At 35.4% G+C, this 14,537-nt stretch overlaps 1 protein-coding gene across 1 annotated transcript in view; it reads right to left on the bottom strand.

Moving 5' to 3' along the window:
* Positions 1-831: 831 nt before the first annotated feature.
* LOC136037010 (SPRY domain-containing protein 7-like) overlaps positions 832-14,537 on the bottom strand; it is a 44,756-nt gene continuing 31,050 nt past the window's right edge. The window contains exons 3-5 of the mRNA XM_065719424.1: positions 13,165-13,325; positions 8,627-8,729; positions 832-1,839 (exon numbers count right to left, since the gene is read on the bottom strand). Of these exons, the coding sequence (XP_065575496.1) occupies positions 1,736-1,839; positions 8,627-8,729; positions 13,165-13,325 (368 nt within the window). The 3' untranslated portion in view covers positions 832-1,735. The remainder of the gene's footprint in view (positions 1,840-8,626; positions 8,730-13,164; positions 13,326-14,537) is intronic.

Below are 14,537 nucleotides of genomic sequence, written 5' to 3'. Positions count from 1 at the left end.
CAAAATGGAATAACGTAATGAACTGCATTCGAAATTGGGCTTCAATAATCTCCTTAGAATCGCGAAGTAGTTTTGAGAAGTAGCACCAGAGTTGTTTCAGTTGAGAAGTTTTCTTTTGGAGTAAGACATCTGCTTGTTTTTTCTTGGATTTCACAATAGTTTAAAACAGTAGCATTTCTCTTTCTCTTCTTAAAATTTGAGGCGATGCTTGAACATAAGCCACGACTTTATTTATTTTTTTGGACGAAATTGGACGAAAAGGACCGTCAAAGGACAGAAAATTCAAGAAGATTGGAATCATTTATTTGAAAATTCTTGCAAGTGCACAAAGAATTGAAGAAGGCTGATCAGAATGAAATAAGAGTTGGTTAAGAACCGACTAAGTTTGATATAAGAGATATCAACACTTTATTTTGGTTTCAGAATTCACTAAAACGTTTAGCCCTCATTTCAATCATGCGGTGTTCCAGTTTCCAGACCTTATATGTGGGGCCTTCAATTTGTCTGGGCTCAGCTTTTGCCACTGAAAATGAAAATGCCCTGGCTGCAATCTTTGGATAATTACTATCCACATATTTGAACTTGGGTCTCTTAAAACTGAACTTAGTGAGTCCCAACGTCATTCAAAGATAAATCCCCAGAATTTTATTTATGGTGACAATTTTCAACATTAAAACAGCGTACCTCTGTTCTAATAGGTTCTAGATAGTTTTAGAAAAAAAACTCGCATCTAGCTTGAATAGTTCAGTTATTCATTCAATGCTACTTAAAATGTGTCAGATTTTTTATAGATTAAAGAAGATTCCTAAAAGGAAATAAGAAACTCGTAAGTGCTAAGCAAAAAATATATTTGAATTAACATTTTCAAAACCATAAATATAAATGAAATACATCCGGAATGAAAAGACAACATCAATTAGAATAGCAGTGAAAGTTTGAGATCCGAATCCAGTGTGCTTTACCTAAGCAGACTTGATCAGTTTGCAACCGCTAAAGACGAAGAAGAAGCGATACCAGGTAAACATAATAAATTTTAAACTATTTAGTGCTGTTCCGAAGAGGCCTTAGTCCATTTTGAAATTTTAGAAGAAAGAAAACAAAGATTATATGTCTTTGCGTTCTCTTACTCTCTTAAACTGATTAAAATTTTAGTCCTATTTTTTAATTTTAAATGCGTTTAATTTTTGTTAAATGCGTTTAATTTTGTTTTATGGCGTCAAATTCTTCCAAAATTGTTCTGAAGACCCAACCACAGTCGGCATAACTGGAAAATTATGGCTAAAAAAAATGTGTTTATCGTTTTCAATCTTTCCCTTGAAGTACTTTTTCAATTTTTTTTTTTTTTTTTGGTTCAGTAAGTTCATGATCGAAGTCGCTTTTAGAACGAACTATTTCCTTAACAAACAACGTAGTAATCCTCAAACCACAGATTTATCAGGAGCAGTTATTTCTAGTGTCCTGTAAAATCTAGGAAAATGTACTTGTGCCTTTTTGGTATATAACGTAGCAGAAATAAAGGACTGAAAAAGAAAAACAAATTTTAAGCCTGGAAATGATGTCGACAAACTCAAAATTTCCCCCTCCGCAGAGATTTCAATTCTTCTCACAAAACTCACAGATGCTGCATGACTAAAACCAGTTTGTTGGGTTGTGCCAGCGGTATCGTTTCCTGCTTTTCCTTTATAACTTTAGCATAAAACTTCGTAATTATTTCAACTTAATATACTGGATAATACTATGCTTCTAGAATCGATTTTTCCGCCATAATTTCGCCATATCCCACGGGAGGTTCTTGCTGGAAATTACGAAAATGTGTATCCAAAATTGCACCATCATCAACTAGAAGAAAAAGTTAATTTAAAGCTTTGAATGCACAGCGACATACACAGTGGCATAAGATTTGAGGCGGAATCCTAAGATTATCCATGGCATTCATACATTTTTTCATAGATTATTTGTGGCATTCATAATTTTTTCTATCTCCCAATAAAACAGGAATAACTCGCCGTTTTCGGCTGTTTCGTTGGATTGCCTCATGACCCTAAAAACGTAATGGATACATTCACACTAGTAACACTACTGTCAATACACCGCATCACCAGGCTGTATAAAGTCAACACAGCTGTACAGGTTTCTGCTCCATATCACCCGTGGAGAGCCTCTTCACTCTTCCCCTCCTCTTCTGACTTTGAATGAACACTGCTTTATTAACCAAAATAGCTATCCTTGCCACAGGTACGCCGCAATACAGTTAACCCAACACTACAACAATAATACATTTGAAAACCAAACCTTAGTTCAAGTTGATAGATCAACTCTTATTGATGCATCAATCGGTTTCAAGAGACTCAAAGTTGAGATATGTCAGTGTGTCACCATATGTTGAAAAACTGTGTCAAGGTATATGTACAGTCAGAATTCTGTCAGATTGATCCTTCGTCAGTCTTGGATGCCAAACTCGACATAAATTTTCCAGACATGTTCCTACATAAATGCAATTTACGGATTTAAAACTTTGGTGGGTATACCAAAATTTTGCATACTGGAAAAAAAACTTAATAGTGAGGCAGCGTTTTCAGCCAACAGCCAACGCGGAAAATCCGTTTAAAATCTTGTCTTAAAGTACCCCAAATGTTTTAGCTACTTTAATATTCGTTACTACGGAAGTATCTGAATTTTGGCTATCAGTTTTTTGGCAGGATAAAGTCACAGAAGAGCTCTTAGTCTCAAGCCGTCAGGTTTACATTTCTAAGTTCAGCTTTCAGATAAATAAAATGCTCATGGGTTAATCTGTTCTACAGTTAAAGCATTTAGACTCAACGCCACGGCAATCGAGTCGTTGGGTTTTAAAACTTTCGCTGATAGCTGTTAAGCTTCGGTTAAAGACAATAAGATTTGAACGTAGACCTAACGTGTGTCCCCGCAGTGAGCCACAAAAATACTTCAAAACTCTATGGGAATTCAAACAACAAATGATGAGAACTCATATTCTTAGCATCCTAAAATGCTGCATAATGATACAATCTATATGTATCTTTTTCTATATGTTTATTAAATAATGTACAGTACTTGTTTCGTATCTATCATACCTTCTACATCACCAAATAAAGATTTATTTGTAAGACTTTCAAAAGATACAACTTATTAGAAATTGACATTAAATTAGCAGCATTTTTGGGGATTTTGTACTAAGGAATCGGAGTGACGTACGCTTGTTCAAAAACATTAGGAGAGACATAATCAATTAAATGCTCGCTAAAAATTGCTGTCAATGAAGTAGATAAAAGATCAGAACACGGTATATAATGTATGTCAGAACACAGTAAGAACAGTATACAGTTTTGTCATACTGTCAGTATATAAAAGAATGTCAGTTCACGTCGCCTTAACAGTTTAACTTAGTAATTTGTGAAGGTTTCCTTTATAGTAAGGAACAAACTCTAATCCATCCTAACCAAAATGATAAAATAAAATGCAATTTTCAACAAAAACTGAATAATCCTACGCATGATGATGCAACACATTTATCTTTTAAATAACACAAGCATCTTTTGAAAAGTTGTTTCTCTGACGTATTGTCGCATATTTGACGGACTTATCTGCCTGATTCCCTGTTGTTCTTTTTCTGCTATTCCAACTTAGAAAAGCCAAAGACTTTTCCCTCTATATCATATAATAATTTACTGCCACTCTCTGTACAAAAAATGCATCATAGAGGAGTTGAATCAATAGTACAAGGAGTGCAAGTGATCACATCAAGTAAGACAAGGCCCAGGGCTATGCCTCTTGTGGATCACCCTTTTACTTGTCACCCAACTGGGTAATGGTAACTGAGCTCCTTTTTGGTGGAACTTAGAGGAGGTATTAATAAAGAAAAAAAAAAACCCACTCACGTAACAACACAAAAAGAGAAAAAACATGAACTACAGGTCAAACACTAGTGACATGTATTTAGTTCATAATACACGCAAGAGAATAACAACTCTGTCGCAACGCTCTCGAAATTTGTTGGCGAGCACATCCATTTTTTCACACATTTCAAACACTCCACAGCGCCTAGAAATGTAATTGTTTCGCATCCAAATGGGTATACATAGAAAATATTTGCAAAACCGAAAAGATGCTGAACGCATCTGTTTACGCTCACTTTGAGAAAATAATCTCTACACTGGTGTCAGGAAAAATAAATACGGTGCAAAAAAAGAATTGTATAGCCATATATACCTCAATCATAGTTGCCCCTTTGAAAAAAAAAAATCAATTAGATGAAGAGAGCCATATACACGGGAAAGGATAGGAAAGGATATTTGATGTTCTTTCAGGACCTTTTACTAATTTTTTCACTGGTATTTTTTTCCATGGTTGCAGTGTCAACTGCAACATAGTAAAGGCTGAACCACGACCCATGGTAACCAAACATTAAAAGCCATAATTGAAATAAACTCTGGCTAGGAAGAAAAAAATTGCCAGTTGCAGCTGATTCGGGAATGGCAATTATTATCTAAATTAGTCTTGATATACGAGGCAGAGATCAATCCCACTACACCACTACGGGACTCATGGCAACCTTAGATGTAAATTATTTATTCTTCTAGAAATTATGGAATTCTAGATAATTTTGGATATTTGTAATAATAATTTTTATTATTTTTAATGATAATTTTTAATAATATTAAAAATAATTCTAGAAATTTTTTGGGATCTTGAGAAGGCATTTGACACGATTTGTCACGAAATATTGTTGTTTAAATTAAGCCATGGTGGGATACGAGGACCAGCGCACGATTTTATCGCATCTTACCTAACAGGTCGATCCCAAGTAACAACTATCAATAAAAGAGTTTCGGATTCATGCTTATTGCCCAATATTGGTGTTCCTCAGGGTTCAATTCTGGGACCACTGCTCTTCCTAATATACATAAATGACCGTCTATCAGCAACAGAAACCAACAGCCTGAATGTCCTTTTCGCCGATGATACCGTATCAACACTTGCAGGGAAGTCGGAAGATGATGTCAAAGAGAAGCTGCAAATCGTATTTTCCCAGCTGATTGTATGGCTAAAAGCTAATCTTTTGTCATTGAATGACGCCAAAACGAAATTCATCATTTATAGTAGACTTGGACACAAAGCAAAGGGAATTTCAATTATAACTGATCAGAATACAGATATTCGAATTCAAAGGGTAACTTCACTCCGGTATCTTGGTATAACTATTGATGAAAATCTATCTTATAAAGAACATTGTAATAGATCACGCGTTAAAATCTCGCAAGGAGTTGGTGTAATGAGGAAGCATTTATTTGGCAACATTCAAATATCATATAAAACCGATACAGACTCTTCAAAACCGGGCTCTTCGAATTTTGCAAAGATATTTACCGTCGCCTTCTTCCTATCCAAATAAATCTAAAACTGAAACTATATATTTATTAACTAATATTTTACCTGTTTCAGAATTATTCACTTTTCATTCTTTTTTATTCAAGGTAAAATATGATCGTTCACAACTGCCTTCGTACTTTCGTACGAGAAATTTTTTCCCTGCGCAACCTGACCATGTTTATGAAACCCGTAATAAATGGAGAATGCAGCACCTGAAATTAACCACTGAGAGATCACGGTTCTCACCATATTTCTCGATCATGGGTTCATGGCATCTTTATCTACCATATATTGACTACAGTAAATCTCTCCCAAATATAAAAAAGCAACTTCATCCTATCCTTATAAATAAATTCAAGAATCAGTGAAAAAAAAATAATCTTAAAGTAAATAGTTGTTTGTTTGATGTTGATAAGGTGGGCTCATTTTCCTGTTTTATTCCAAATAAGTTGCCGGTCATCGGTTACCCTCGCTTGCACACTGTTTTTGTTTTGTTTTTCGGATTGATATTTGCCGAGTGTCAGTTGTTTTGTGGGTGGGTCCCCGTCTAGAGGTGAGTCGTGGATTTATTTATATATATTTTATGCATTTGTTTATACATATATGTTACACATATATGTGTGCTGGTTCGTCGATGATGTCAACAGCTAAAGCAGTGGCTATCCTGAGAGTTTTCTGTGCCATCAATATGCAAATTAAGTACAGGAAAGATACTTTATTTGACCTTTCTTCACCCCTGTATACGGTGGCGCCATCTACTTTTTCGAACTTGGTGATTTTTTTTAGATGTCAGCACTGTTCACAGTAGAGCTATTTCTAAGCCTCCCATTAAAACGAGTCGCGGTTGCAGAAGTGGTAAACGCGTCTCTGAGAGGAGGAATCCCCTAGTGGAACCGAGTAACTTATCCGCTCTAAGTGACACCCGCGCCAATGTAGGCAGACCGACTGAATCGAGTCTCACAGACTTACCCGTAATCGAACGCTTCGACAGTTTGCCCGTTAACGACTATGCCAATGAGCCGCCTCCCATCCTAAGACCTGTTACTTTCAACACTCGTCGTGACCTTCCTAACTTCCTCGTTTGCAACACTAGATCGCTGTTCAACAAAACTGAAGATTTTGAAGCTGTTATTCGCCACTGTTATTTTCTTCCTTTTTTTGTGTTAGTTTGTTATTTAGCATAGTGAAGCAACGCAAATTAGCTGTTAGCTACGATGTTGTTTAAATAAACCTATCTCTCTCTCTCTATATATATATTGTTATACCGCGTCTTTGTCAATCGACCTTGTGTCTTCGGCTTGACCCTTTTTTTTATATTGTGTGTGTTGTACAGAAGTCTAAATGGGCCGCATAGGTGGGGAGTATGGGCTCAAGATGAAAATAAGAAAGCTTCTAGATCGTGCATAGGGTGGACGATGTTAACAGCATAATTTTGGTTGTATACTTTATGACTATAGAGGCGCTAGATATCACTCATAGCGGTATATATTCATGTGGCATTGTCTGAAGAAGACAGTAGTGACTCTGGTTTAATTTTTTATTCAGTTTTAAGAACAAAGACGCGAGCCCAGGTAGAAATATTGTATTTAATTACGGGAGCCTCAACGGCAAGGATAGTCGAATAGGAATAAATGGCATCCTAGCTTACGCTGAAAGGGTGTAGGGAATGGAAACACGAAGAGCAATAGACTATAGGAAACAGGTTATTGATACTAAAATTAAACATCACCGTCTATTATAATAAGCAGTTAATATATAGCTAAAATTTAGGAAGGCTTAATAATTACCAGTTAGCTATGATGTTGTTAGACTCTAAGTTGATAATTCGGAAGAGGTATTCCAAGAGTTTTAAGCATAAAATTGAAGACTTGAAGTTTGATACTACAGAAAATGAATGGAATGGTCTTAGGAAAATAGTTTGCGAAGTAGCAGAATATGCGATTAGAGTGGGGATGCGAGGAGAGTATATTTAAAAAACGGATTGAAATTAAACCTAAGAAAGTGATCCACTTAATCTCACCACCATAAACCATAAGTCTATTCTTAGAATGGAGATTAACTATTTTACACTAAAAGGCATAGAGGTGTCCTTAACGCTATTCATTGCAAATCTTTCCCTATTACAGGCGAACTTTAATAGGTCGTTTACTTTAAAAATCAGCTTGGGCGGAAGTAATGACAACATGTTTTGTTCATTACTAAATTCTTCCTTAGAAAAAAGCCAAAGCTTTCTTTGTGCTTATGGTACATTTGTTGAGCAAAGTAAAACAAAAAGATGTGTTGAACCTAGTTTACTATCGGACTAGAATTAAACAACGATGTTAGGTCTAGTTAAAGAAAAGAATTAGGCAATTATCATATCTACGGCATTCACTGCAACTTAGTAAATACCAACTAACCCATAGTAACCAAAAGTTCAAAGACACGTTTTGAAGAAAGAAACAATCAAGTGAGGGAAAGTCACCCTTTAAAATGATGAAGTAATATTAACTGTAAAAACTCTTATTATAATCTTAACTCTTAAAAACTCTTATTATATATATCTTATTATTATTATAATCTAGTTTTTATGTATATTTATTGATGTTGTTAGACGTTTATTTTTTGATTATTATTTTGTTTTTTGGTACAGTTTAGGGGTTATGAAAAAGCATCATATCGTACAGCATTCTAATAAAGCAGCATAAAAAAATAATAGCAATGAACATCGTTCAATTAAAAAATTAACCAAAAAGACAAAAAAAGGATGAAATAACTAATCTTATCTAATGATCTTACAAATAGTAATGCACCGTAAAAAACCCATCAGTCATATGCAAGCAAATCAAAACGACAGAGAAGACTAAGGAAATGGAAAAGAGATATGAGAAGAAAAAAAAATCCACAAAATATCAAGCTTCTGGGTCGTCATTAGTAAAACAAATTTTGGTAAATTTTTTCCACATAATCGATCAATCTTGATGTCGACTCTACAAAATAACTCATTCATAAACCATGGAATTTTAGCTGCAGTTGATGAGAAGGCTATTTAATTACATCAAGAAGGCTATTATCGAAGCAAGGAGAGCATATACAATTGTTCCATAGCCGAGAAGTTAAATAAGAAGTTTTTTTTACTGGGAGCTATGCATTTGGCTCACGCATTTGGAAATTTCTTAGCAGAGAATATACAAAAATATCTAAATAAATATCACTGGAAGGAATAAAACAAATAAAAAAGGTCATCAAAACAAGTAATCACCATAGAATGCAGGAAAAATAGTTCCACGGATTCCACTGATTGGACATTCCATATTCTTACCATTCAAATAAAAATTCAGCTGTACATGGTCGTAAGCAATGCCCTAGAAAATAGAATAAGAATTATCCAAGATAACGCTTCATACAATTTTTAAAGCCACAAATACTGTACGAAAAGACTTTAAAAGAGGGAACATTACCATAGGCACCAAGTTTCAAATTAAATAAGGTCCTGCTCTGATTTCATGCATAGTATTTGCAGATTCAAGTCAGCTTCACAGGGGTTGGCACCCTACTTATGAAGCAAGCTAACACTTGGAATTAACCTCTTTGCTGTGAGGGCAAAGGACCAACATAACTGGTAATAATCTATCAATTTGGTCGCTGTACCAGTATCTTGTGTAAAACTCGATGCTACTTGACATCCACTGAAGAAAATGGTTTAGGTCTGATTGTCTAATCACATTATGGATTGCATAGAGCTCCATCTCAGAGAAACAACGTTCACCTTCTCTCCTTTAACAGCACAAAACCTGTTGATCGTTTTAGGCATGTCGTCTTCTTTACTAACGGTATAGCTATGGAGACGATGATGGACTATTCCAGGAACTTTCCCGGATTTCCTTTGCAACAATCTTTGAGAGTTGTCCTTATTGGTTCTATTTTAAGGAATACAACGTGCAAGCTAGAGTGCCTCAAAGAGACATTCGAAGCCAAGACATCTTTGTAAAGATTATCAATGACCTAAGGGAGATAATCTTGAGAATAAACTTTGTAATTTTACTAATGATACTACTACCCAAATTGTAATCCCTAGGCACGTGATCCAAATGAATACCATATGAAACTTGAGACTTGTCTAGTGAAAACTGAGGAGGGTCATTAAAAGGTAATTTCAAAATCCTCAATAATTGTTGATTCTGAAGCAAAAACTGCGAACACTCTCCCTATTTTATCTTTAAAGGGAGTCAATAATGATAATCAAACCATTTTCATCTTCTAATGTTGAACTCCGAACCAGGGTTGCCAATGCTTGGGAAGAAAAAGCACCACAAAACGCCCTAAAATTGTACCACTGATCCAAAAATTGTACTATATCTATTTTTTGCGTGTTGTGCACGGGCAAGACGAATTCTTTTTTTTTGCTACGCAAAACATGTGGACGATCAGAAAGTTACATTACAATAAAGAGAACAAAGCATCAGATATCTTCTTTCAAAGATATGTGGGAGACCTCCTTTCCCCTGCAGAGACCATTTTGGTGTCACTCCTCCAAATAGCTGCTGACCTATTTTGTACTTACCGTAGAGATGTCTGTGCTGCTTCACGCTATATTATGACCGCAAGAGGCCAACAACAGGCACTTAAATAAATGTGTAAAGGAAAACTTAAAACTCTAGAAGAAAAAACAAATAAAAACTGCCATTCCCTCCACTTGCTGCGTCCTGACGCCCAGTCAAATCTTATTGTTCCATATTTTGCAAAATGTACCAGATTGTACAAGAATGTACCTTTAGAGGTGAAACGCACCAAAATAGCACAAGTGTACCGCTGTTGGCAACCCTTCTCTGAACCTTATATAAAATAAACTCTTAGTAAGTTTAAGTCACTTTGCTCCCAGAGGCTAAAAGTTATTCTCTGATGCAAAAATCTTTTATTCAATCAATCTATCCTCCCCCATATGAATCTGACCAGCTACTGAATATTACTATTTTTCTTCTGGAGGTTCCCCAAAAAATCATTTTGCTCCCTTAAAGGGAATCCAAAATAGAGTAATCAAGAGTAACAACATCTGGCAAATATTTTACCAATCTCCCTTAACCATTAAATGAGGGCCATGGCATAGTGTCTGTGCCGGTAATTAATAATGAAATGCACTACCTTAATCAGAAGAATTGTCAAAGCTAATACACAACGGAGCTAATGTGATGGAGCTTGCTTGCTAAAGTGCTACTTATATCTACCACAGGGAGCTCTCACCGCCCAGGAATGCCTAAAAAAGAACTCTGTTCAGTGCACTTTGACCATGTGGGATGAGTCCACGACGCAAGGTATCCAAAGAAATATTTTGTTAATTGTTTTAAGAGAAGACATTCCGAATTTTCGAGCATCAGATAAGATAATTACAACGCTAGTAGCATTTCATCATGTGAAAGTGTTTTGTTGCCTGCGTGAAAAAGCGCAGTGAAATATGATAAAAAAAGGTAAATACGACCAAATAATTCTTACATTATATGTGTTAGAGAAATGTCAAACATAATCTAATGCATAAATCACTTTCCGCAAGTATTCTCGTAATCAAACATTTCGTGGTAACAAACTGCAGGTAAGGAGCGATCCGGATCAATAGTAACCGAAACTTAAAAAAATAAAAATAAATGATACCAATAGATATATCAAAAGAATCGGAATTATATGCTGATTTTAATTTGAAAAAAAGGGGAGACACCCCCTAAAAGTCAAGGAATCTTAATCAAAATTACATCATCAGATTCAGAGAACCCTACTGTAGAAGTTTAAAGCGCATATCTGAAAAATGTGGGATATTGTATTTTCTGCCAGAAGAAAGATCACGGATGCATTTTTATTTGTTCGTTTTTTCTTTTTTGCTTTTTTTCCCCGAGGTGATCTTTTTGACCCAATGGCCATAGAATGTTGTAAGAGGGCTCATTCGAACAGAAATTAAAAAATTCTAGTACCCTTTTTAAGTGACAAAAAATTGGAGGGAAACTAGGACCCCCATACCCCTTTTTTCTCCAAATCGTTTCAGCAAAATTTTGAGATACCCATTTTGTTTAGCATAGTTGAAAAGCCAAAGAAATCTGCTTTTGGGAATACCAAGAGCCTCCCACAGTCCCTGGGGAAAAGTCTAAGTTACAAAATTTGCCCATTGTTTACGCACAGTATTTGTTATTGGGAAGTATGTACACATTTTTCGGTGTGTGTGGGGGGTTTCTCCAAGTGGAATATTCCAGGGGATAATTTTTCATGGGGGGGCGAAGTTTTCAGGGGGTGTATTTTTCAGGATAATTTTACACTTGTGTATGCAGCCGACGTTCTTCTTGTTGCCCGGACTCACCGTGGATTGCTTTCCAATTTTACTATTTTAACCAATGAACTATCTAAGATTGGACTATCAGTTAATGCATCTAAATGCGACTTTATTTGTTTTAATAGTCCTTATGAGGTCGCTCCATTCGTTACTGGGACTGCAGTTCTGCCATGTTCTTCTTCAATTAGTTGGCTTGGTCTGTGTTTCGGCTCAACACTTACCACTACCTGCTCATCCCTAGTGAATCAAGCCATGAAAAACCTACGCGTCGCTTAGGGAAAAATATCCCCAAATAAAAGCCGTTACAATCGCAACGATTTGTGCATGATTTATAATGCTTATTGCGCCCCCGTCCTTTAGTTTTTATCAGGCATGGCTCATCTGTTTCGTAAGAAAGATTGCCATACCTATACGTACGGCTTATTTCAGATATTGCAAATTGCTCCTCCGGCTTCCAAGATAGCACCGAAACATAAAAATAATTGCTCGATTTGGTTTACTAGATATGCCTTCTCGGATTCGGTCTTCGAGTGATGATCAGCTTTAAAAAAGACTATCAGCTTTATTCACGTTTACGACCCTCTGCAGCCTTTTTTCCTTATTGATACCGGTTAATAATTAGTCCATTTTGTCTTTTATTAGTTTAATTTTTTTTTCGCTGTTTATCGTTTTCATTTATTCATAATATTCCATACTTTATGTTTTTTATACTTTTACGGGTAATAAAGTTCATTCATTCATTCATATTGGACAACAATTTCGAGAATAAAAACAGCGGACAATAAATATAGTTGCCTCCCAACCAGAATAATGATTCTTCATTTACCAAGTATGCCTATGCATGAAAAAAGAATCAAAATCTTCAGAATATTTTTTTTTAGTTAATAAATAAAAAGAATCGCCTTTAAAATCTACCTTTTTGATAGAACATTCCACAACTGAAATACAGCGAATATGGACCCATTTACACTATTACAGAGCCTAAGGAAGCAAAACCAGTTTCTTCATCCTAGTAGCTAAGCTGTTTTTTATCATCTAAGTGAAATTATTTGTTATGATAATATACTAGGAAAAATTCCTTAGGCTGTCTTTCTAGGATATTTATAGAATATTTTTTTTTCCGAAACATTTACACGAAAGACATAAAAATTTTTGCTTTTAACTTGATATAAGAGCGGAGAGTCAGATAGCGACGTCACTTGGCCTTTTTGATAAATATACAGCCATCTGCTTCTGTCTACAGTCTAACTTTGCCCTTACTCAAGAGTGGGTCTGACGTGCCCTTATTCTATGTAACCCACAAAGATGAGCAGAGTTATAAAGGACTATCCACGTGGGAAATATACCTATACTGTTGCCTCCCAACTTCATTTATTAATAATTGGGTTAATAATTTGACTTATAGCTTGGGTAATAATTACCCAATGGGTAATTGTTTGGGTAATAATTGGCTCCTAAAAATCCATGGGAAAAGAATAATGAATTACCAGTGTGTCTCCTTCTTGAGATGATATACTTGGTTTGGCTACATCTATTCCATTATGCCTAACAACATTATCAGAACAAATAACCCAGGATTCGTTATCATCTCCTAGGGGAATTCGATTGACATCAGCACGTTCCGTTGCTAGGCCAACACCCCATATTCCTATAAACAAATATAAATATTTCTGTTAGTTAAGGAAATTTTGTATGAATTCTTTTTTTCACTTAATATGTTGTAGCATATAAATATAATTGCAAAGCAAGGCCTGGGGATATTGTAGGCGATTAATTGGTTCAAATAAACAGAACCAATGCTATAAAAAAGCAGAGACCATAGGCAAGAGAAAGGTCAGGAGGGACAGTATCTATCGATGAATTCCGGTGTTGGTCAATTGATGGCCCCTTAGCTATATAAATAAATTCAGTAGCTTCAATGGCAGGAAAGAAACATCTATCCAACTACTCTTTCAGAGAGGAAAAAGGAGATGGAATTTTGTTAGCGGGTAAAGGTTTACTGTAAGAAGACACTATTTGCAAAAATAAAAGAAAGAACGTATTGCAAATTCTGAGAGGAGTTCCAAGTTCTTGCACCATAAATTTAAAAATAAAGAATATCCCATTACTTTTCACGCATCGATGAATTGAAAATATACAGACGAATTCCTTGATATTTTTAGTTCTAAGACTTAGAAAGAAAGCAATTTACTTTTCCATTTTTAAGAGATCAGGAATCAGCCTGCCAATTACAATAGATTTTAGAACGCAGAAAGAGCACGAAAGAAAACTTTCGCCTTTACTAGAATAGTATCAGTAAACATCAAGATACAAATCCATACCTACCCCCAGAACAATTGCGCCAAGACTTGACAAGCATCTTAACAGTAACTATTGCTGATTTTTTTTTTAATGCGTGAGTGATTCTTCTTCTTCTAAAAAAAGTAAAAATGCCGCACGGCATAACTGCCTCTGAAACTCAAGGCTCAATATGCGGATAAATTTTCGATAATCCTAAATCAATTGACTATCTCAGAATTTTCACACAATAGGATTTTGGACTTCTATTGACTAAATTTGCTGTTTTGCACCACAAAATGGTTGAAAAACACCGCTTTGCTGTGGGACAGTCTTTTTAGCTAAAATAAATGTTTATTTTAACCGTTATTTTGTAGAACTCCCTGCAACCTTTAGAAATGAATGCGCAACCGTGCGGTATTATTCTCTCTGAAACTCGAGACTCAATATGCGTAAAGATTTTCGATAATTCTAAACCAATTGAATATCTTAGAATTTTCACACAACAACTTTTTTAGACTTTTTTGGCTTGAATTATTGTTTTACAACACAAAATGGCTGAAAATGCCGCTTTGCTGTGGGA

The sequence above is a fragment of the Artemia franciscana genome, chromosome 16 (genome assembly GCF_032884065.1).
Source record: "Artemia franciscana chromosome 16, ASM3288406v1, whole genome shotgun sequence".
In the NCBI taxonomy this organism is placed as follows: Eukaryota; Metazoa; Arthropoda; class Branchiopoda; order Anostraca; family Artemiidae; genus Artemia; species Artemia franciscana.
Note: the sequence above shows the minus strand (reverse complement) of the source record. Positions and strands in the feature narration are given on the sequence as shown.